The 24,817-nt window shown below is 44.1% G+C and overlaps 2 protein-coding genes across 12 annotated transcripts in view; one reads left to right on the top strand and one right to left on the bottom strand.

Annotated features, from left to right (window-relative positions):
- The window catches only part of MAP3K4 (mitogen-activated protein kinase kinase kinase 4), a 97,517-nt gene extending 94,462 nt beyond the window's left edge, over positions 1-3,055 (top strand). For all 8 annotated transcript variants that reach the window (XM_044421566.1, XM_044421509.1, XM_044421528.1 and 5 more), the window contains 2 exons: positions 420-599; positions 2,482-3,055. In XM_044421566.1, coding sequence (XP_044277501.1) covers positions 420-599; positions 2,482-2,502 — 201 coding nt within the window. In that variant the 3' untranslated portion in view covers positions 2,503-3,055. The remainder of the gene's footprint in view (positions 1-419; positions 600-2,481) is intronic.
- Positions 3,056-3,729: 674 nt separating this feature from the next.
- Positions 3,730-24,817, bottom strand: part of AGPAT4 (1-acylglycerol-3-phosphate O-acyltransferase 4) — a 116,556-nt gene continuing 95,468 nt past the window's right edge. For all 4 annotated transcript variants that reach the window (XM_044421611.1, XM_044421592.1, XM_044421621.1 and 1 more), the window contains 2 exons: positions 20,118-20,316; positions 3,730-12,390 (listed from right to left, as the gene is read on the bottom strand). In XM_044421611.1, the coding sequence (XP_044277546.1) occupies positions 12,299-12,390; positions 20,118-20,316 (291 nt within the window). In that variant the 3' untranslated portion in view covers positions 3,730-12,298. The remainder of the gene's footprint in view (positions 12,391-20,117; positions 20,317-24,817) is intronic.

The raw sequence follows: 24,817 nt of genomic DNA, 5'->3' as shown, positions 1-24,817 counted from the left end.
GCTGACCTGCCTCCAACAACCAGCACAAGTATGGTAGTAGCAGTTGCTTCTGCTGTCTAGATGGCTCTTTTTGGCTGCCAGGGGCTCTGGGGAGGGAAAGGAGGAAGGCAGCCAGGTTGCTGGCAGGAAGTGGCAGACCCCCTTTGCCTTCCTCGGAGGTACATCTGCATCTCAGCCAGTGTATTCTCTCTGTGCTAGCTGTGTGTGGACCAGGGACCCAGCCTTTGGAGTCCCAGCACTGAGACTTGGGGCCAGGACTCCAAATAATCGTTCCCCACCTTCCAACAGTGTCAGAAGGCGATTGGATTGCACTCTGCATGGCTTAATACCATCTGATGAGAAGTGCAGCACAGAGCGCATGCTAATGGGTCCATTTGCAAGCTCATCCTTTCAACTCCGATGTTCTTCCTTTGTTGCAGAGGCCATGGCATGAATTTGAACACAATTTCCAGATCATGTATAGGGTAGGAATGGGTCACAAACCTCCCATACCAGACAGGATAAGCCGAGAAGGGAAAGACTTTCTTTCTCACTGCCTGGAAAGTGATCCAAAGATGAGATGGACAGCTAGTCAGCTCCTCGACCATCCATTTGTCAAGGTTGGTTACACTTACGTGTGTCTTGTTGGTAGCAAATATGGCCAGGCAACCTCTGTTATGAACCTGTTCATTGGGGAACTGGCTATATGGGAACTAAATTGGTTTAAGTCCCAGAATGCTGTGGCTTCAGTTCGCTTGCCATCAGCCATTTCTACATTTCTTTTTTTCAGGGACAAACACTTTCCGAAAAGGTCATTAGTCTATGACAGTTAACCGAGGTGGAGCTGCCAAATGGGGTGGTTCTAGTACTTCCATGTGAGTCGGGAGAGGCGTGAGGTCAAGCCCCCTCCTTGCTCTGGAGGAGCTGTGCTGCCTCACTGGGGGCCAGGAAGCTGGGTGGAGAAGGAGCATGTGTGCGCGCGTTCGGAGCCCCTTCTGGGATGCCTTCGCCTTGCCCATGGTGTGGGGCCAGTTGGTCATAGGATCTCCATGACAGACCACCAGAGGAACATCAGTTCTGATTTCTAGGACTTCCAAGAGAGTGTCCTCGAAAGCACTGCTGATTAAGCCCTGAAGTTCTTGCATTCAAGTTTTGAGTCCCTTTGTGTAGGTAGTCAGCATGGCATCACTCCTGGAGAAGAGGAGGGCACTGTCAGCCTTGGGAGAACCCTGTGATTTGCAGAAGTGCAAAAGATCAGAGAAAAAGCCTAAGGGCACAGGGCAGTTTTGGGGTAGGGAATGGAACAGCATGGCTGGGGCCCTAAACAGCAGGGATCCGCACTGTAACAGTTAATGGTAGGTCCCTCTTATCAAATCCAAAATAATTTTTTAGAAAGGTTCCTCTTGGCCTTTTGGAATTAAAAGGATCCATATCAGTTTTCTGTGTATCAACACAAACATGCTGGAGGAGTTGTGAATCTCTGCTCACTTGTTAGTGGGGCAGGAAACAAGTTTCCCCACTGCTCCCACACTGGACGTCAAGTGGCTGGAGCAGGCATCTTTGCTTCGTAACAATCAGCGCTGCTTCCTGCTTTCACCCCAGCAGGGCCAGTGCTGGACTGTTCCCTTCTTCCTTACAAGACCACAGTGGGTGTCCCACTCACATGGGAGTAAACCTCACAGAATGCAACATGACTTGCTGCTGAGCAGACCTGTAAAGGATTGCACTGCACACGTGTTGTAAGCTTAGCTAGAGTAAGAGCAGCAAGAAGAGACATGGGATATGCTTGAAACAGTTCTTTTTGACCCTTGAATTGTCTTTTTGCTCCCCTAGGACCTGAGCATCCAGGCCAGTCTGTGCCTGGGAGAATGTGCGCACAAGTTCAGAATTTGCTCCCCTTTCTGTTTCCACTTCACAGGTTCTAGTACATTTGTTGTGATACTGTGTACAATATGACTTCATCCTTGGGCGTCAGAAATCATTCTTGAGAAATATTAAAACACGGCTCAGTCTTGAGAAAAATACAGTTTCATCAGCCCATGCAAATATCTTTGTTTTTATTAAAAAGATGCTGTGCTGTATTAACACATTAAAGTTAACCTAAGACTAGCTTCCACGTGAGGGTTTTGATAAATGCCTCCGAGCCTGAGAAGTGCAGAAAAAGCCCTGGTTGGGGGCATTCCTAGCGTTAACTTACAGCAGCTTCAGGCACTTGGCATGCCTGCAGACCTGCCAAGGTTTGAGCTCTGGTTAGTTTCCAGGGCATAGTGCGGGCAGCTCACGCTTTGAAGAACTTCTCCATGTGCTTGAGGACAATGATCTTCTTTGTGACTACTGTTGTGACTTGCTGGAGTGCAGCAGGAGACGTCTTATGGTCAGCGTCCTTGAATGAGAAGCACCACCTTCACGGAGAGTGGCGGAGCCCTTCGGACCGCTGACTGGATGTGTGCACGATGTATTAGTTACGTGTTCTCTCTCTCCCTGTCTCTTGAACTATCACAGGTGTGCACAGATGAAGAATGAAGTTAAAACCAACATGTCGCCTCCTGTCCTCTGGTGAAGTAGCTCTTAATCACTACTGTATGTAATATTTACATAAAAGACTGTGCTGAAACACAGAATACAACTCGAAACTTACCGTGACTGAAGACTGCACAAGTGACCTGGGTCACTTCTTCTGCTGCTCTTGTACGTTTTCCTTGGCACACGTCGCTCCCGTGACAACATCCACGAGTTTAAAGAAGCTGCATGTTTCAGTGAAAGTGCCATTACTGCTGTATAATGGACCATGTCCTGATTTTTGTTCCTTCCCCATTTCTCACATGGCTGAGAACTGTAATGTTGATATGTAGTATTTTTGAACTTTCTAGGTTCGAAAAAGCAAAGGTTAGTGTTATATCAGGCGTTCTGAACCTTGTTTTTAATCTCCTGTTTGTTGAGTGCACTGACTGTGAACTTCTACCTTTTCGTTTGTGTTTTTTTGTTTTGTTTTTTATTGGCCAGCTTCAGATTTGTTATGCAAAGGCTGATTGATGAAATTTAAAAGCTTTTCTCAATAAATGGTTTATTTTAGGAAGTCTTTTATTCCTTATTTCATTGTTGAAGCTCTTTGTTCCCCAACTTCATCAGAAGATACAAGTGATCTAGTTTTATATCGCTGCTGTTCGAAAAAAGTCTAGCTTATGTCATTTGTCTAAAGCTGTTGGAAAATGTCCCAAGGGTCTCTTATGCCTGCTGAGGAGGTTACTCTTCTCCAAGTTTACTGCCCAGTTCAACTGAAGCATGATCCAAGACTCTCCGATATAACGGCACTTGCCCACCTGATACTAAAGCAGATTTTATGACTAAGCCCCATTTATATTTGAGCCCATCAGTAGGGCTGAAAGCAGCCAACAATAAGAAATCCAAGTTTAATGTTAAAACTTAAAGTAATTGCAAAAACAAACAGCAGAAAGAAATTAAAACCAGCAACCAGCCTGACAGAAACCCATTTCAACAACAGAACAGCTCATGAAAGGATACACTGTCTATTCTTAAGACTGATGAAAAATGAATATATATGGAATCAAATATTTTATCATTTTTAAACTTCTGCTTTCCATTGCTTCAAATTGAAACTTCTGCTGGAATATTGGTGTTTTTAAATTGACAATGATACAAAAATAGATAATGGATCATTTGTAGCCTCTATCACATCACATCACTATATCCACCAGGTCATATAGTTTAATAGAAATTACAAATTCAATATTGCTTTAATTTGACTTTATTTTTATATAAACAACTTACTTCAGTTAAGGCAATTTTAAAACATACACTTGCTCATGGGAAGTAACACTAATACTGAACAAGACAATATGGAATTGCTTGAAATCTAATGATTTCGGCAAGTATCCTTTCATCCTCGGATAATTTTGCCTTACCTGCCCAACTTTGGAGGCATTGTTTTTCAGTGTTCTCTCAAAGGTGCAGGTCCAAATTTTATAAGTATTTCCACAATGGTATCACTGATCGTTACTGAAATGTCACAAATGCCCAGCAGTTTCTGTGCCACCAACTCTCACTACAATGGAAAGGAGCTGGGGAGGTTTGCAGAATGATTCAGGTAGGATCACTGTTCTTAAAGGCATACTAAAGTGGCCACACAGAATGAAGCAACACCGAGTTTTGTTTTGTTTTTATACAGTGCCACAGATATACAAGGCCTCTGACCATTGCTTGTGCAAAAAAAAGTTGCTGCTTTGAGCAGAACCATCACTCTGCTGTTTTCTGCTCTCAGCTTCTAAAGTACTGGGGAGACGGTAAATACTAGGATAGAGGAGCCTGACCCTTATGTTTGCAAGTGATCTGTTCTGGCCTTCCCCAGCCTGGAGCGCGCCGGAGGTTTTAGACTTAAGCTCCCATCAGCAACAGCCAGCATGGCCAATTATCAGGAATGCTGGAGTTACAAGTCAAAATACTTGCAGGACACCAGGTTGGGTAAAGCTGTGCTACATTTTGGGCAAGATCTAAAAGGATATGCAATGCCTCAAAGTTTATGGAGTCATCTTCCCCTCAGTAGCTCTCCAGCACAATGCAAAATTAATATGTTTCTTTCCAGAAAATTAGAAGTCATGGGATTTTTTGTTTCTTTGTTTTTCAGGAGAAAATAGAAGATTTTTAGGAATATTTGAAATATACCTTTTTTTAGCACTTAGCTAAAAATCCACAAGCTGTTTGATAATATTTGTTGACACTGCTGGGATAGTTTACAGGGTTTTTTTTAAATAAATCTGGGTGTTTTAGATTAGGACTACATTACTGACTGCTATGGATCTAAGCATAACAAACACAAAAATGCAGGACTCCAGAACAAAACACAAACTGCTTCTATTCACATGTTGGAAAATTGAGCTTGACTTGGAACATCCTTAAATGTGTTATCAGTCAAAAATACATGAAATCAATAATTTTAATTAAAAAATGGAAGAAATGACTATACTGGGAATCTTACACAGAGGGTTAAAAGGATTTTACCCTGGCTTCTTTATTTCCAGACAATTTACATCTCCAGTAATTCTATAAAAAACGTACTACATTAGATTTTGAAAATAGCTTGTGTGGGGTAAAGGCGAAGTACCAATATATAAACACTTTGTCTTACATTCTAGAAGAAAATAGTTCATAATTCAAAGATGCTCCCCCAACCCCATTTTTAAAGGAAAAATGGTCCTTGGGGAAGCAATGAAAAAAATAGCTGCACAGCTTTTTTCCTGATTTTTCCCAGGTCTTCCCATCTCTAAGCATGAAATACTAGTAAGGAAAGTGCCTGAGGTAACTGGAACAGAGTAACAAGCAAAGAACATTCATAGCAGCAGCTCCAGGACCAATTTAGAGTCAAGCTGGGAGACTCGGGGTGTGAGGGGCAGGGGAGGCTAAAGTGGCAGGACAGAGTCCGATACTGCTTTGTCCCTACATCATCCAGTGATGGATGCTTGAGAACAGTTCACAGGCCTCTTTCACAGCCGATTCTGTTTAGCCAAGCAGTTCCTCCACCCCACTCAATTTTTTACCATGTCTAAACTACCCTGCAATCTATTATTCTCAAATGAGCTTACATTCATTTTAAAAAACATTTAAATGTTCAAATTAAGACGTAACTTTTCTTGAAATGAATTATTGAGTTATAAGGTTTTGCACACGATGGTAGCAAAGAATGCAAGTCTCCTTGTTCTTCTGAATAGGATGCATTGACACAGATTCAGGCTTCAAATGGAGACAATTGGATCAGCTTAACAGAGCAGTTCAAACAGGACAGAAAGAGTACGTGGTCATTTATTACCGACTGGTTGTAGATCAAAATATTACCTTGCAAGTATTAATACACATCATTTGTAGCAGCTTTTGAAACTGCCCTCAAGCACACACTGAACAGACATCTACCCTACTATTCACATATGAGATACATGTCTTTACTAACCATAACTAGATCTACGGGAAAATGCATAATGCAGTCTTAATGAGTTTGAGCTGTAGGTACTGTACGTCCAAACATGGAATGCATGACAACTACCAAATGATTCTTTTACTGAATCAGGGTTGTCTGAAAGCCACCAAATCTGAATCCTTTAGATCAGAACTGGCTTTAGCCCTGGTGTGGCTCACATGCACTGTGTCCCTTACTGGGTTTTGCTCCACTTCTGAACTAGCTGTTGGTGCTTTCCTAGAAATTATAGACTGAGTTGAGTTGCTTCTATAGCCACCCTTCTGCTAATGTAGCAAAAGGCAAGAGTTTGCTCCAGGTGTTTTTTAAAGCCTTGGCTAAAAATGGCAAGCATCATCCTAAAGAGTGACACATTTCAACTGCATTGGGGGGGGGGGGGGGGGGGGGATCCTTAATTCAGGAGTGGTGCAGGAAGCAACATCTTTGTCATGGTGCCTTCTCACTTTCCATGGCTATAGAAGCAGGGCAACCTCCCACGTTCTACAAGTGGATCTCTTTGCATCGCAGGACTTCTGTCTGCACTCACTAAATTTGCTCTGGTGGGGGCCCTCCAAACTCTGGAGACCTGCATGTATGTAGTGGGGAAAGAGAATCTATTGTGCCCATAGTGGTCATTTCAATAAGGGACGGACACCGTCGAGCTTTTTGTATATTCTGAGCGAGCTATCCAATAGTGTCTTCAAGTTATCACAGCTCTCAGCTTAATGCAATAAAGATCCCCCATGGGATGCAGAATTTAAAGAGAGGGAAAGCTGCTGGTTTTATTTTATTTGCAGCTTCTGGGGCTTTAAGGTAATATTGAACAAACAATCACTGTCTTGTGGGTTATCATGATGCTTCTGTGCTTTTTGTGACAGGCTTAATGTCAGCAGAAGCAAGTAGCAATCCCCTTCCTGAACTGAAGCAGTTCTGACTGCAAGTCAGGAGGTGTAATAGTCCAATGATTTCCCATGGCAGTCTTCATTTCATAAGGAAAAGCATGTCCTTTATCCTGATGGTTCACATGCCAAGTTGATTTTCTGTTTACTTGACTTTAAACATTTCCGAACTGCACCTTCACGCAAATATCAATACAGAGTTGAAACAGTAAGAAGCCCAAAGCAACCCAATAAAATCTGAGAGGTATAAAAACAGTTAAATCAGCTAAGTCTGGGGGGTGGGGGTGGAGGAAATGTTTTCACCTTGGTGCCAGTCGTATTTCCTTAGGGAAGGTATTCCAAAGTCAGGAAGCATCACTGAAAAGGCATTTGTAGTTGTATGACGTAACATTTGCTATTGACGGACCTTGGAAGAGGGTCTCCCTGGCTGATCGTAATGCACAAGCATATTGGCATGGGAGGCACTCCTGATATTTAAGGCCCATGATGCTCCATGTACACACAGAGTGCAGGAGAGTACAGATTTCTCAGACTTCATCTTCCCACGCAGTCATTTCAAATAGCCACAAAGGTCCCTGTTTCTGGAAGTGGTGGATCTCTATGACATGTGCAAGCTAAGTGCCATTGCTGGTTAATGACAGATGTGTGTGGTAGTTATTGGGAGATTTCAAGGACCATTGATCTTAAGAGCTAGAGCCATGTGCAGGCCTTGCAATGGGCATGCAGGAGGAACATAAAATACAGCAGGATCTCCATAACCGCTATCTCAGTTACTGTCATTTCTCTGAACTGAGGTTGACCATTAGCCCTCCACATTTGCAGAGGTTAGGAGCACAGGGGCCCCATAAAAGCGGAGAAAAAGCAAGTATCTCTAGGGACCTAGGCACTGTTTGAGGACACTGTGCTCTGTCTCAGCAATAGCCAGCCTCACACGTTTCGCCTCTCAGTGGGCATGAAGAATCCAGAGATATTCACAGTTTTTCTCTAGATGTATTTGCATTTTTTCCCATTGCTGCTGGGGTCCTGTGCCTCCGACCCCCACGAATACAGCTTTAGGCATCTGCTGGGGGGCTGTGAATCTATCCCCGACGGATATGGCATATGGCAGTCCTGCTGCATCTGTATGCAAATAGCAATTCAGATCTGAACGTTCACAGCTCATGGAGCCTGTCTGTGGCAGCAAAAACTCCAGCAATTACAACTGAACTCTAGCCCAAATAGGTTTATCGTTAATACAGAACTTAAATTAGCTCCAACATCCCAAAAAAGAATGTGCGGTTTCCTATTACATTGCCAAGGCACATCTACTTTTCACAGTAGAAATAAATCATGTCTATTTTGTTACTAAAAATGCTGCAGGAACAAAAAATTTCACTCTTTTTCATTATCTTCCTTGTCCACTTCTATGAAACACAAGGAAGAAAGTATAGCTGTGAAAGTGCTAAATATTTCCAGTGGATATGAATAGTTCAGTATGAATATTCAGCAAGCGCCTGCTACTCTATCCCTTTCTCCCACCCACTCCAGCATCTTAACCCCTAATAAAACTGGTTAAGTGGAGGAGGGGAACCCCCAATATAGCTTAGCAAGTTCCTTTCTTCAAACATGGAACAGCAACAGTTTCACCTACACAAGATCATATTCCGCCCAGGTGTTTAAAGTGGCATGATTCGCAAGGACACAATTCAGCCAAAATTAAGCATTTTTAGTCCAACTGATTTTGCATCCTTTATGAAATTTCTACAACTCATAGTGCTTAGCCTTGGTGAGATCATGTCCTTTCTGTACAGTGGTCTGTTGTGCCCTTTCAAGGGAGGCACAACTTCTCACTGTACAGCAGCCACAACACTGCACATGTGTGCATGCGCACACACATATATGGCCTTCAAAGAAGTTCCTAAAGGCACTAGCAATGGCACTGTCCATTGCACCCGGATTGGTAGGCTTACACATAAATACATTTAACATTAGGTTCCCTAGTTTGCAAAACAGTAGCCTTTCCAGGAGTTTCCACCACCTAATTACTTGCAGCTGGTCCCCTTTGCTGGTAATATAATGAAGACTGCATTGCCATCTTGGAGAAGATAGATTTTATGGCTGCCAACTGTGGCACTCATAAAAGCAGGTGCACAGAGTAACAGCATAATGCTTTACTGCTTAATGGGAAAAAAGGGAAGCCATTCAGTCATGCTTTGGGATGTCACTTCTACCTCCCTCCACCCCCCATGCATTTTACAATGATTTTTTTTTTGGAGAGAGTTACTTAAAATTTGGCACCACTGAATGAAGCAGTGGTGTAAGGATTATTGAAGCTTAACTTGCTGATTAGACACAGAAATTTGCCATGATCAAACACAAATTGACTGTGTTTAACTTCTGGGCTCTTCTAATGTAATTAGTTGAGTAGATGTTGGGATGCTAGCCATGAGCAGAAAAGTAGGGCATGCTTGTGAGGAAGCCCCAGTGATGAATCATCAAGGTAATTATTTAGGGAGCAGGTGAACTAAAACTCTATGTAAATTTAGCAACAAGGGAGGAAGCCAGGACCACAACTGCCCCTTTCTATCTTACACAGCCCAACTTTCTAAGTAAATAAATCCAATGAACGTAAGAAAGGGAAAGGGGGTATAAGGGATTTCCATAATCTTGCAGTCTCACTTGTACAGCTACTTGCTGGACAGAAGTCACATGGGTTCAGTGCAATGGGCTCCCTTGAGGCCAGCTAACATGGAGAAGTTGAGAAGTTCAGAAACAATCTTTTCATGGGCATGATATTGGCATTCCACTCCCAAGGTGAGAGTTCTGCTATTGCAGAGAATGAGGATCTCCAGGGAGGAGGGCATTGTGCTATGGAAGAGGGATGCCATCTCTTAAAAGGGACCTGCTCCTTGGGGGATGGACTGATCCCCATTCACATTTCTGGGGGTGGCTAGTCACAGTAATCTGATTATTGGAAATGCAGAGAGATGGGTTTGTGATGAAAGCATAGAGTATATGGTGAGCTCTTTACCTGAAGCAGAGGCTGTAGCTGCCACATTTCATCTAGATATGGTGGAACTGCTGATAAAGTCAGTGGCCATGGTGCATTTTGGCACCAATCATGTAAAGTAACAAACCTTCCTGGGTAGGAAATTAAATTTCGGGACTTGGTAGCATTCTCTGAAACATGTCCCATTTGACATGTAGGGCCAGCAAGACAGGCGGAGCTGAAGGCTCTTTGGTGGAGGGCTTGCAAGGCCATGTGCGGTGCAGGGACCATCCAAGCCTGCACAAAAGGAATGGGCTTTAGCTGAACTAAAATGGAATCAGACGGCAGGCACTTAATATCAACATGGCACAAATAAATCTCTGAGAAAATTTGTGGAAATCACACCATTTGCACAAATGGATAGGTGAAAGTGCTGTTCTCGCATGACACAGGCAAATCACATGCAGTTTCCCACTTCCAGTTTGCTCAAGTCCCATGATGGCCCATCTCAGAAATGGAAAAAAGCCAGAGTGGAGGGTGCTGGCCAGAGTGTTGAACTAAGAACCTGGGGGATCCTAGTTCTAGTCTGCACTCGGCCATGAAGTTCACTGAGTGGCTTTGGACCCGTCACAGATCAGCAGAACCTACCTCACCAGTTTGTTGAGAGCATAAAATGGAGCTAGGCAAGCTGTCTTGGGCTCCTCACAAGAGGAGAAACCAGAAGATATAAATACAATGCAAAAAAGCTTCAACTTGGCCTACTACTAATCATCCATTTGGACATGTGCAGGAAGTCCATTAAGCTCAAGAGAGTTGGACTTCCAACATCAGCATCTTTACACGAGCTGCAAGCAGATCATTAAGGATACAAACAAATGAACAAACAATTTGAGTAAGTTGTTAAATCCATGAGAAGCAAGAAACTGCCCAGAGGTGATTTCACTGTTGGATGACAACATAATCAAAAGATGTGCTTGAGCGGGACAGAAAGAATAAAAGGGCTTTCTTACAACACAGATACATAAAAAGTGAAGTTTGCAAAACTTCTATATGTGTGCTGGTGCTTCGTAACTTGTTCACAGTTAGGTGTGAGCAGTGAAGGGGCTAAGTTTATGGATGATACTAAGTTTGGATGGGAAAGTGCACGCACACACACGGGATGGTGAAGAGCGAATGTGCAATTGACATGGCAAATGCTTTTCAAAATAAATGTAAAGTGATGCAAAATGAGCAAAATGACAAACTTTAGATCTACACGGATGGGGTTCAAGGTGGCAGTGACTAGGAAAGGGGGTTGGGATTGTGGTAGTTTAATGAAAATTTACCTTGAGGTGTGGCAGCTGTGAACAAGGCAAATTTCATGTTAAGGACCATTAGACAAGAATGGAAGATAAAACTGTGAAGGTCATACTTTCATATAATCTAATAACGCAAATAATGCTGACTGCCATGTCTCCAAAAGCACATTAATGAGCTACAGAAATGCAGAAAAGGGAGTTAAGGGGCTGGGGTAACCCAAGTACCCGTAAGAAAAGGGTGAAAGTTTTAACATAAAAGGAGGGGAACATAATAGAAGTTTATGAAATTATGCATAGTGTAGTAAAAGGGAGTGATGTTTCTCTTTCTGTAATTTATTTATACATTTATTACATTTGTATACCATCCAACAGCCAAACCTCTGGGTGGTTAGCAAGAATTCATTATGGGTCGTCCATGAAGTCTAATGGTGGGAGATGCAGAATAAAAGGAGCTCAGTGCATAGTTACACTATGGAGTTTGCTTCCACCAAAGGTAGTGAGAACAGCAAATCTGAATGGTGTTAAAGGGGGATTAGAGAAGTCTAAGGCCATCAACGGCTAATATGATGGCTGGCTGTCCATTACCCCCGGTATAAGACAGTATGCCTGTGTATACCGGCTGCAGGGGAACAAGAGCAGAGGGTTATGTCCCCATGTTCTGCTCGTGGGCTTCCCATAGCCGCCACCTGGCTGGCGTTCTGCTTGGCCACTGTGCCAATGGAACAATGGACCTGATTTGTCTTTGGTCTGATCCAGGAGGGTGCTTACGTTCTTAAATATAAAATATCCATTTAGTCGCCTTGTACGAAAGTACATTTTATTCGACACTGTTAATCCATAGAAGATTGGGTGGGGAGTGAAGGAGAAGAAATTAAACATTAATTCCTTCAAATGCTTCCTTGCTATTCTGTCTCTTTGCATATTATTTTAAGTTTAAAAAGCCACTTCCTGTGAAAAACAGAATTTAAAAAAAATGGGGAGGAAAACAATGATAGAACCATGCGCAGAACGGTGATTCATGTCCTGGGAGAGGGGCTGGGAAGGAGGGGGCAGGAGGGAGAGAGAAGAGAATGACGCCAGCTCATCCATGGCCATCTCTCAGTTAGGCTTCCTCATCCTCATCTTTGAAGGAGAATGACTTTCGCTGCAGGTGTGTGTGTTCCCTTTGGGTATGAAGCAGTCTCTGCAGAGTTCACTTTCGTTTCCCCTTGTGACCATGGTTGCCGTAAGCTGAGCCTCTGTTAATTTCTGTAACACCTATCATCCATCGAACACCAACTGAAGCTGCAATAAGAACAATATTAAGAGATGTTTCTGTTAAGCACCATCCAAGAAAGAAGCCAAACAGTAGAAAATCTGCCTTCAAGTACCGAGAAAAGCATATTCAAAACATGGTTGCCTTTAATTTAAAAATCATTAGCTACCTTAAAACACTATGCAAAGAAAGAATCAGTAGCAACAACCCTTTGTGAAGTTGTGGTGCAAGAGACATTTTTGTCTGAAGTTGACCGAAAGCTCCGTCTTACCTTCTATAGCTATGCCACTAATTCTTAAGTGTGTGTGTGTGTGTGTGTGTGTGTGTGTGTGTGTACGTACATACACCAATATATACCTCCTCTACTGGTGGGCATGTAGGTAGAAAAGGCATCAAGAATTTTTTTCCATGTCCATCGGTTAACAACACTACATTATACAGCAACTTCCCAGAAAAAAAGAATATGCAGAATTAAGTTTTCAAAATGATATTCCAATCTGCACTGTGACTTTCAGAATAAAAATGTAACTGAGGGCACATGTTTTATGGCCTACTGACCCTGACCCTAACCCTTAGTTTATGGAAGTTATCGTACACAGCATCTGAAGGACCCCAGATTCGGAAAGGCCCAACTAGGTGCAAAGTGAGTTATGCCAAGCAGGCATGAAGCTCAGCTGTCTTCATAAATGGCTTTTGTTTGTGCACCAAGAAAACTGCTCTGCTATGCAAAAGAGGTGATCACTGGATCATGGCTATCAAGCCATATTCCAAGTGGAGACGGCCATGGTGACTTGGGGTTGAATCTCTGCCTTGAAAATCACTCTTTGGCAAATCAATCTGCAACATATAAGGAAACATATGGCCAGAGGTCTTTGCAAGAATTTTTTCTTGCCAGCCCTTGCATCTATGGCTGCTAATGGCGAAGAATCAGAAGCCAAAGCACAATGCAGCCCAAATTAAGTGCTTTAAAGACCCCTTGATTTCAATGGGGCAAATCTAAGTATATGCACATTCCCTACTGAACACGTAAGTGGACTCCAACATGTTCAACTTAAAATGCACCTAATCACTACAATACAATGTTCAAAAGGCAGTCCAAAAGCAAGTGGTAAAAGAGAGCCAGTGTGGTGTAGTGCTGGACCAGGCACCTGAGAGATGCTGGCTCTAGTGCCCACTCAGCCATGAAGCTTGCTGGATAAACACTGGGCTAGTCACAGAATCTCAGCCCAACATACCTCACAGGCTTGTTGTGAGGACAGAATGGAGCTATGTAAGCCACCCTGTGCTTCATTTCACCTATATGAGGGAAAAAAGCTGGAATATAAGTGCAATGTAATAACTAGGTGATAGTCATAGTAAAATCCACCAAGGACCCAAAACATACAGGCAAGTAATGCATACTTTAAAGGCTGCAAGATGATTGCAGAGCTCCTTCCTGTGTAACTAAGGCCTTTTTGCTTTTTCAAGTCCACATTAACTCCTTAGTATGACGGCTAAAAGCAATGTATGTCCCCACATTAGGATTCATCTAATTTGTTTCTACTCATGAAAAATCCTGCAAGGTAGTGCCAAAAGCACTGGACTTTGTTGGCACAAGGGCCACCTGAGCACCATTTTCTTTGTAGAAAGGTGTGGTACAAATCCGCTCAAGAAGAAGCCAAAGTAAAATACAGCTCAAGTGCTGATCATGTCAAAGAACACAACAAATGGTTTACTATGTCCACTGTGACCGATTATATCATCAGTATCTCTAGGAAGCAGTCTTACAACAGCCAATACTATTTATTCCTGTCACCCAATTTGGCAGTAGCACTCTCTGACGTTTCAGGCAGGCCATGGTCTTTACCATGACCTGTAATGGGATATGCCACCAGAGACTGAATCTTCTGCACACAAAGCAAATGCTCTGCCACTGAACCGTGACATATGAACATGTCAGTCCTAGTCCTATATAGTTTGGACTGTTTGTCAGTCTTAGTCCTACATAAAAAGTATCTCTGCCTACTTCCGTGAGAACCAGAGACCAACCCCCATGACAGAGTATGGAGAGTATGGCTGCACTGCATCCAGCCTGGCTTCCATATTTGGGTATGGTTCTGCCCAGTCTTTTGGCTGCTCTTTCTTACTGCTGGATATGGGACAGCTGTGGCATGCAGGAAAGTTATCACAGTTTTCCAACTTGTTGAGATGCGCTCTCTAATAAATCACTGAATGCCTTCAAAGGTAATGGCAAGACAAAGCTAGTCAGGGAAATGTTAACTTTCCTGGGCATTTTACAGACCAAACTTATTTTAAAATGCTTAATTGAAATCCCAGCAGCAACTTCACAAAGAAGAAGAAAACCACAAGTTCAAACTTCACACGATCCAACCCCAGCTCAAACGATTTCACTTACTAGCTTCAAGCCTTCTCCAAGGTCCTTAACCAATAGTCACCTAGCAGAATACTAGAAAGGAGGGGAGAAAAACAGAAAGAAAGAAAAGCACAGACATGCCTCACACACAGAAACACATGCACAATTCATGCTCAAGCTCTTAGATAAATTATGTTCCAGGGAAGCTAACTCTGCTGTGGAAATTGCTGAAAGGCATTGCGCTACCTAGAAGGAGCTGAGGCCCTGCCTACTCAAAAGGGTACTAGCCCTAACTCTCTCTCCTGTTTTCCTTCAGCTAGAAACAGGTAGCAGGGATAGAAGGAAGAGAGCAAAGTGTTATTGGGAAGTGTAAGACAAAGAGTGACATAGAAAAGAAGTGTGCAAGGGAGTAAGAGAAGGAGGGAAGAAAAAAGAACCCTTCTTTTCCATGTTTCATTCTGCCTGGTTCTCACATGGCCATGTATCATCAGGCAGAGATGATTCAAATAATATGTGTGAGTCCCACACCAGCCAAAGTTGGTCATGCACCTCACTGCTTCCAGTGAGTCTTGATTTGTTATAACTAATTTGCTCCATTCATTTCAATCGAATTTAAGACCAAAGTGAATTGTAGACACACAAGTAAGCCTTCATAGAAATCATTAAACAAAAAGGAACAGCTTATTTCACTGTTTCTCCAATCCCTCAGAAGAGCACACAGGCAAAGTAAGGGGTTTCACACAAACCTAAAGATATTGGTGTCATTGTATATTGCCCTTTGTAAAATGATCTGAGATTATTTATTTGTTTGATTAATTTCTATGCCACCCAACAGCCGAAGCTCTCTGAGTGGTTCACAACATATGTATTCTTTCAGGCTAACAGGCAGGGTAGAATTTTAATAAATAAATAAATCTTTCAGGAAAAGCAGGGTATAAAAAAGCACAGGCCAGCAGTAAATATGTTTACAGACATGCAAATCCCACTGAAATCCAAACTTTAATAAAACTGTAGGACAGAATCCAGCTTCTTACCAACTGAAAATATGTGAGCAGTTTTTGGCAGAGTGCACGTAATTAGAGGAAATATTTTTACAGAAAAAAAGTATTGCCATAAAGTCCTAACATATGTGACTCAATTCATAATAGTTTCAAGGGGAAGTAGTCTGAATTAAATCAATAGGCAAGATCACCGTTTGATCACTGGAAATGATAGGGAACATGTTATATTACACATTCAGTCAGATAGTTAATACGGTTGCCTGGATCGAATTCTGAAATACATACAGCAGCAAATATGGTGATTTCCAGATTTCCTTTCTCAGATTACCACAGTGTTTCCAATAGAAAGATTATTTCTCCGCCAGACTGCAGATGGCATCTTGCAACATGCTTTGAAATACTCCATGTTTACCATTAGCAGGAGAAGAGTCTGACTAGAACAACTTGCAGCAATATATTGAATAAAACAGTCCGCCCCTTCCCATGCAGCCTGCCTTTCCTCCCCTGCTTTCCAAGCCTGACCATGCCCCATAGTAGAGTTCAGATGTACATACAGCAATAAACTTTGTAACATGGTAGCAGAGAAAACTGGTTGAAGGGAAAACTGGTTGATTTAACTTGCTTGTCATTCATCGGACCAACTAGAACTTCCCAAGTTATGGACAATTTCCATCTGGTAATCTTAACTCTGTATTTAAGATGTCTATGTTGGGCTCCTTTAGATGGGCTCGATATGCAAAATGAGAAGAGTTGCATCTTTTTATTTCAATAGAAGCACATCTTCTTCAAATATGTGAAGGAAAATGTTGTTCAGCATTTCTGTTTAAGGCATTATTATAACAGGTTTTTCCACAACGGTATTAAGAATTTATTTGTACCGAATTGTAGTTTAACCTGTATCAGAGGCTGGTCTTGGGCAGGCCATTTGAATGGTGCAGTCTAATTTAAGCTTCATATGCTAAGATTCTATGATTTTATGAACTGGTATTTAATACGTATGTATTGTTTCTTATCTGATCTGCTCAGTCCTGAAAATTCCATGACATACATCCATTTGAAGTACCCTATAGTGGGAGTTATGTCCAACTTCCGTATTTATTTTTCAATAGCTCCAAAGTCTGCCATTTCAGATTATATAACATCTGTATCATCCAATTGTTATGCAGTCATGTGAATTTCGGAGGAGCTTGAACACAACAAGTAAAATCCACAGCCGCTTGAAAGTTTAACAGGAAACTCTTTCAAGAAAATTTAGAACAAACGGCATGCACTAAACATGCATACATGCAACGTGAATCATAGAAAGATGTTTCTTCTTTCTGTAATCACCCCGACTGACAATTGCTTGGATAGCTGAATTATAATTCAGGTCAAAGACAAAGGTATCAAAAACACACAGCATTCTGTGTTAGGATCGTAATCTTACAAGCCAACACAGAAGTGTGAGTACAGATTGAAGGACAGCCTTAATATCCTTTCTATTACAAAAATCAATGGATGTGGCCTCTACCATCATGCTGGGCCATATCGTAATTGTGATCATGCTGTTTTAGCTCTCTCGTTATTTCCAATGTTTACTTTTAAAATCAACATCTTTCTCTTGCTTATAAAATGCATGGGCTGGAAACATCCCACAACATCCCTGATGCTCTTAGCATTAAATATTGAAAAACTTCATCTTGAGCCCGACCTTAAAAACCCAGCCCAGTCCTTTCTAGCATGGAGCACGTGGAACTAACAAAATACTGTTGATAGCTGTCAAAAAGTCAGTGCTGGTGCATCCCCCTTGCATCAAGACATAAAACAAGTTGCTCCTATCTCTTATAGTGGGGAAACAAGAGACTTGCAAATCATCAGACAGAACAGCTTATCCACTGCTATGACAGTTGTGGTCCCTTTTGGTTTGTTATTTCCCTGTGCAGGAGGCATTTTATTCTAGGGACAGATTCACTTGGCCAGCCTGAGCCAAGCTGGAAGCCTTTTCTTTCAGCCTGGATTAAATTTCAGCACCTGGGTTAAATGAAAGCGGCCTGCAAATGGATTGCCAGAAGCACACAGCTTAGTCAGCTAATGTGGAGTTGATACGTACAGCAACACGGAGAGCTGTACGCAGACAAGTATTTGGATGACCCTATTAGCCATGCACACTGCCTGAGTCAGGTCTCTGTGTGGCAGTTATGTCCAACCACATGCAGACTGGCCACCTGAACTGGCCCAGCACCAGCACCTCGGTGCTTCAGCACATCTCTGGCCCACTTCCTCTGTACTGTCTCAGACAGAAAGGCTTCCCTAGCCCGGGAGTATCAGAAGCCTTAACTGGTAAATACTGGACTCAATCTTCAGAAGCCCTCTGTAGGGAGAAAGCACACATTCTGCTTCCTGCAACTGTAATGCAGGGCTGGATGTGCTCTGCTCCAAACCAAATGTTTAGAATAGGATGCATTTCTCCCCTTGAAGACAGAACAACTCTGTAAGTTATGGTTGCAAAGAGAGACTAGAAAATGTGTGTGAGGAACCTGTTTGAGATCTGCGGGGAGGGGGAAGCTGCAAAGAATTTGCCCTGCCCTTGGCAATGTTCTTATCCCTCCTTGCACGCATGCATGCCCACCCCCCAAGCAAAAGGAGAATGAAATATATGTACTTAATTTACTTAGTGCATGAAAATAGTACAGGATTTTGATTACTTTGATGCATTTTCCCCCTTTAGAGTCATTTGTAAACTGTTCATAATGCACCTTTCAAGAGCTCAGACTACAGGACTATTTGCAGAAACAGGGCAAGAACTTACTTATCGTTCCCCATCATCCAAAGTTATTATATTACATTACTGAAATCTCTTAATCCAGGCCAGTGAGTTACGTAATATGACTGATACTGTTAGATGAGATCAGTAAAACCATGGCTTTTCAATCTCAATAAACTCTGGGTTTAGCACATTAGCTATGTTAGCTTTGAGCTTCACACACAGCTGTGCATGTGCAAAATAGTGCACTGCCTACAAAGGCTGGCCAGCCAGACAACACCAGCGAGCTTCAGGTTCATGCCACTCTTTAGCTCTATTGCTCTGATTTAAAGAGAAGACTGACTTATTCTATTCTAAGAATGTCACAGACCAGGGCACCAAGAGAAGCAGCGAGGAGGCGGTGTGAAAAAGAGAATTGGGAATTACAGGCAAGGGAAGACACAGGGTGAAAGACACACTAAATGAAAGAAGGAACTCTGCAGATCAGAGAACAATTTCCTGACATTTATGTTATGTGGACATTTGCAAATTCCAGACGAATGGCTCCTACTGCTAATAAGAAAAAGGCACAGTGCACCTATTATGTCATTTTCTCCTCAACAGATTTCTTTTCCACTAAGAGAAATAGGAAGACACAATTGTGGAAAAATCACAGGAGAATTCCCAACAGAAGACAATTAAATAGAAAAACTACTATTACGTGTGAGTTTTTAGTATTTATATATTACCTTTCCTCTAAGGAGCTGTACATGATTCACCTTCTCCTCCTCTCTATTTTATCCTAACAAACCCTGTGAGGCAGGTTTGGCTGAGAGGCAGTGGCCGGCCAAAAGTCCCCCAGTGAGCTCCATGGCCAAGTGGGAATGCGAAACCTGATCTCCCAAGTCCCAGTCTTTAGCTGCTGTACCACACTGGCTCTCAAAAAGCCTCACCCATTAACAGCTTCAAGCTAGTATCATCTTCCCTTAATTGCATTTTTTTTAAACAATGGCGAAGCCTTAAAGTCAGATATGTCCTATCCTGTACCCAGTAAGCCATCCAGAGATGTTTTTGGTCAGCTGTCCAGAGACTTTTTAGAATTGGACAGCATATAAAAACTTAAATAAATAAAATAAAACAAACAGAGAACTTCTGCAGTGTCCTGTACCTAAATGTTTGCTGTCTTGGGCAGAGCAAACCTTTCCAGGAAAAACCCAAGGTTAGCCCAGTTCTTTCCCAGATCCGAGGAACAGGCATCCACACATTCAAAAAATGGCCTGCCTCAATTTCCCCCTTTATACTTCTGCTTTCTGACTGGAAGAACCACCATTAGTTCTTCAATGTATTTTTTTAAGAAGCACTTTCCAGTCCAGCTCTGCAAACGTAAAAAGCAACATGAATTCACAGGGGAGAAAAAGATTGCATTCCAGTGATCATTAGCATACAGTGAACCTGCACCGGTGAAGACCAGCACTGAGATTGCCTCCAGAGCAGTCTATGGGGGCAGCCAACGCAGTGTTTCTCTGTACCCGCTCACCCCATGGCTGAGCCAAATGCAAATGCGCACATCTCATGGATGAATACATATTCAAGAGAAAGAGCTAAAAGCATAATGTAAAGAGACGCTTTTGTCATGAAGGCTTTTTTCCAGATGCACCCTTAAGTCTGTTCACTACTCACCTGCCACAAAAACAAAGGCAAAAGTAGCAAGAGTCAGTGAGGAGCCACTGTTGATCATGTTGATGAGCAGTTTGAACAGGGGAAGGAGCAGCAGTAAGGCCCAGAAAAGCCAATTCAAGAGAGTCCATGGCCGCCGGGGCAACACGAATGGAGTGCCTGGATAAGTCCCTGTCCTGTAGTATTCCTCTTGGAAGGAGTCCTAATTGGGGCAAAACAGAGAGAAAATATCATAGAGCAGAAGATACACCCATCCACAAATACACATCCTCCTGCAATTCTTCCCCTATGTAGCAAAACCCTCGTTTCCATCAGAACCTTTACTTCCACTTTGCCATTCTCTCCTACCTTAGCCCAGAAAACTAAGACTGAATACATGCAAGGGAGAGAAAAGCAGGTTGCTTACCTGTAACTGATGTTCTTCGAGTGGCCATCTGTGCAGTCACACATATGGGTACTGCGCCTGCGCAGTGCCTGTGGCCGGAAGATTGACAGCTTACGGTTTCTGGCAGGAAGCTCCACTCCCCCTCCCCCTGTGGCCTAAAAAGAGCGGAGCATCCGCCATTTTGTTCAGTCTTTGCGACCGAACGTACGCTATCTTATTGAAAAAACTTTGTTTTTTTTATGTCAGTACCATGAAAAAGGGCATAGTCGGTACTGAAAGATGCATTCACTCACCGACACCGAGCGGTCGATGCATCCACTCACCAACACCGAGCGGGGCCGGCGGGTGGGTTGTGTGACTGCACAGATGGCCACTCAAAGAACATCAGTTACAGGTAAGCAACCTGCTTTTCTTCGTCGTGGCCTCTGTGCATCACACATATGGGTAGATTAACAAGCTTGCCATAAAGGTGGAGGGAAGGTGTCCTCAATGAAGAAAGGAGGAGAGAACAGCTCTACCGAAGGAGCAATCCCGTCGAGCTCGAACATCGAGACAGTAGTGCCTGGTGAAGGTGCAAGGGTTCGCCCAAGTAGTGGCTCGGCAGACGTCATCAATCGGAACCCCGAATGCGAATGCAGACGAGGTTGCAACAGCTCTAGCAGAATGGCCTTATATGACTTCCTTGTGGACGGCTTTAAGGCAGAGTCGATGATATGCTGAATATCAGGGTGCAAAAATGTCGGATTCGGATTCGACGGGTCTTGTCTCAAACCGCAGAGTACAGAGAGACCAGAGAGGGGGGAAGCACCCGAGTGATTGGGTTCAACAATCGGATCCGAAGTGGTCGAAGTCATCGTCGGTACTGACGGATTAGTAGAAGCTGTCAGATTCGTAACTTTTGAAACCGTCGTTGGCACCGATGGAACGTCAATCATCAAATTCGCCACGCTGTTAGGTTCAATGAGAGCAAATCCGGGTGGCGAAGTGTGCCGCCCACCTGTGTTATAAGATATGGGAGCGATGGAAGATGAAGAAATTCCCCGCGAGAGATGTCGAGTAGTTTCGCAAACCACGCTTGACGTGGCCACCAAGGGGCAACTAGTATCCCCGATGCTCGGTCGTGCACTATCTTTGCTATGACCCTCATCAGAAGAGGGATCGGAGGGAAGGTGTAGAAGTTCATATTGTTCCAAGGGATCATGAATGCATCCCCTAGGGATGCGTGTCCGATTCCCACTCTCGAACAGTAAGCCTCGCACACCCTGTTCTGTTGGGTAGCGAGTAAGTCCACGTCGGGAAACCCCCAGCGCCGGAAAAGGTGGTTGCGCGTACGGGGATCCAGTTCCCACTCGTGAGAGGTGAACATGTGTCTGCTGAGAAGATCCACCTGCACATTGTCTACACCAGCTAGAGGAACAGCCATCAGCGTGATGTGTCTCCGGATACACCAGTCCCAAATTTTCATAGAAAGCCTGGCTAGAGTCGGTGACTTTGTTCCCCCTTGCTTGTTCAGATAAAAGACGGTAGCTATATTGTCCGAAGTTATCTGAACGATCTGATGATGAAGGATGTCCTCGAAAGAGTGCAGGGCTTTGAAAAATGCCAGTAGTTCTGGAAGTTGATATGATTCGTGGATTCTAGACGATTCCATGTACCCTGGGTAGATAGGCCGGAGCATACCGCTCCCCATCCTGGAAGAGACGCATTGGTGCCAAGGGTTATCGTAGGAGGTCGTGCCCTGAAGGGGACTCCTATCGTAAGATTGGTCTGTTCCAACCACCAACGCAGAGAGTGAAGCACGGAAGTTGGGATCCGAATCAGTCTCGACTGCGGATCTCTTTGAGGATGGTACACCTTGTTGAAAAAGGGCTGCAGTGGGTGAAGCCGAAGCCTGGCATGTGGAACTACAGCAATTGAGGAAGCCATATGCCCCAGGATCCTCTGGATAGACCTTGCCGGGACCGTTCCCTCTCGTCGGATTCGATGGATGTGGCGAGCAAGAGTCTGTTGTCTGTCCTGAGGGAGGAAGGCTTTTTCCAACGTCGAATCCAAGCGGGCTCCAATGAAGGTGAGCATCTGTGTCGGGAGAAGAGAAGATTTCTTGGTATTAATACGTAGGCCTAGGCTATTGAGCAAGGCACAAGTCGTATGGATGGCCGCAAGGAGTCCTTCTCTGGACTGCGACACCAACAGCCAGTCATCGAGGTACGGATAAATTTGTATGCCCTGGAGGCGTAGGAAGGCACAGACAGGACCCATGCACTTGGTAAAAACCCTCGGAACCGTAGCCAGTCCAAAAGGCAAAACTGTAAACTCATAAAGTTGGTTTGCAATCGCAAAACAAAGGAAACACCTGTAACTTGGGTGGATTGAAATATGGAAGTAGGCGTCCTTCAAGTCCAATGAGGCAAACCAATCCTCTCTCCTTAGCAACGGCAAAATGTTTTGAAGGGTAGTCATACAAAACTTTTTTGGTACAATAAACTTATTTAAGTTCTGTAAGTCCAAAATCGGACGTAGACCACCATCCTGCTTACAGACCGTGAAGCATCTGGAAGAGAATCCGTGGAGTCCGTCAGATGGGACTACTTGATGAACCGCTCCTTTACGAAGAAGTTGATGTATTTCGTCGAGCAGTACCGGTGAACATGAAGTGGACCGGATCGGACTCGACGGAGGAACGATGTCGAATTCTATTCAATAGCCGTGTTGAACGATGGAAAATACCCACTGATCAGATGTGATGGACTCCCAAATGGGGAGTCGGCTTCGAAGCCGATCCCCAGATGAGAGGGGGGTGGGTATTGGTGGAGCATGAGGAATGGTTCGCCAGTCCCGTCAACGTTGCCTCTGATCGTTGAAACGACGGCGGCCTTGTTGGAAGCATTGTTGGGGCTGAGGAAGGTGGCGCTGCTGTTGCTGTTGCTGGCGGTGCTGTGGCTGCTGCCTCGGTTGATATATGATTGCCTGTAGGGTGGACGATTCCAGGACCACTTACGTCTGGCATGGGACTGTATCTCCATCCTGCGTGCTGTCATCCTCGATTCATGCAGCTTCTTGAGCCTGTGGTCGGTGCGAGAATGGAAAAGCCTGGATCCATCGAAAGGCGTTTCCTCGATCCAGCGCTTGGTATCTTCCGGAAAATTACAATTCCGAAGCCATGCATGCCTTCGGAGAGAAACGGCACCGACCTCGCCGTGGATAACTGCTGCACCACAACCTGCATGGCTTCCTTAATCAGGACCTTCACGAGGTCACCCTGGTGGTCCGGGAGGGTGGAGGCGACGTTGTGCAGGTGCTGCATAATAAAGTATTGATACCTCACCAACGTCGCCTTGTAGTTTGATATACGGAGCCCCAGGCCTGAAGCAGCATAGACTCGCCTAGCCAGGGAGTCTATTTTTCGGCCCTCTTTATCCCTCGGTGCCGTGTGCCCTCTCCCCTCTCTGCCCTGTGAGGATTTGATGACGACAGAGTTCGGTTTGGGATATTGGAGGAGGAAGGGGTTGTCCTCCTCCCGAACCCTGTACATCGACGCATATCTCCTGGACGTTGGCTGAGGATGTGATGGCAGGTCCCAGGGCTGCGTCATCACCTGCCGCAAGGTGGTTATGAGCGGCAGGACGATGGATGTCAATTGCTCCCCGCGGACGACATCGTAGAACTTGTCCGTCGTCAGTCCCGGGCGCTGGGCAGTGTTGATGTCCAGGGACTGGACAAGTCTAGACATCAGCTCCACGAAGGAGACGTGGGACTCATCAGGCGACGCAGGACCCTGGGATGTCACAGTGACATCCGGAGAGGTTGAGTCGACCTCCGAGTCGGCCGAATCGGCACCGTAGTAGGGTGGGGCCGAAGAGGAAGAGCAATTGAGGAAGCCATATGCCCCAGGATCCTCTGGATAGACCTCGCCGGGACCGTTCCCTCTCGTCGGATTCGATGGATGTGGCAAGCAAGAGTCTGTTGTCTGTCCTGAGGGAGGAAGGCTTTTTCCAACGTCGAATCCAAGCGGGCTCCAATGAAGGTGAGCGTCTGTGTCGGGAGAAGAGAAGATTTCTTAGTATTAATACGTAGGCCTAGGCTATTGAGCAAGGCACAAGTCGTATGGATGGCTGCAAGGAGTCCTTCTCTGGACTACGACACCAACAGCCAGTCATCGAGGTATGGATAAATTTGTATGCCCTGGAGGTGTAGGAAGGCACAGACAGGAGCCATGCACTTGGTAAAAACCCTTGGAGCCATAGCCAGTCCAAAAGGCAAAACTGTAAACTCATAACGTTGGTTTGCAACCGGAAAACGAAGGAAATGCCTGTAACTT

Source organism: Varanus komodoensis, unplaced genomic scaffold (genome assembly GCF_004798865.1).
Source record: "Varanus komodoensis strain SLA01 unplaced genomic scaffold, ASM479886v1 scaffold1, whole genome shotgun sequence".
Taxonomy (NCBI): domain Eukaryota; kingdom Metazoa; phylum Chordata; class Lepidosauria; order Squamata; family Varanidae; genus Varanus; species Varanus komodoensis.
Note: the sequence above shows the minus strand (reverse complement) of the source record. Positions and strands in the feature narration are given on the sequence as shown.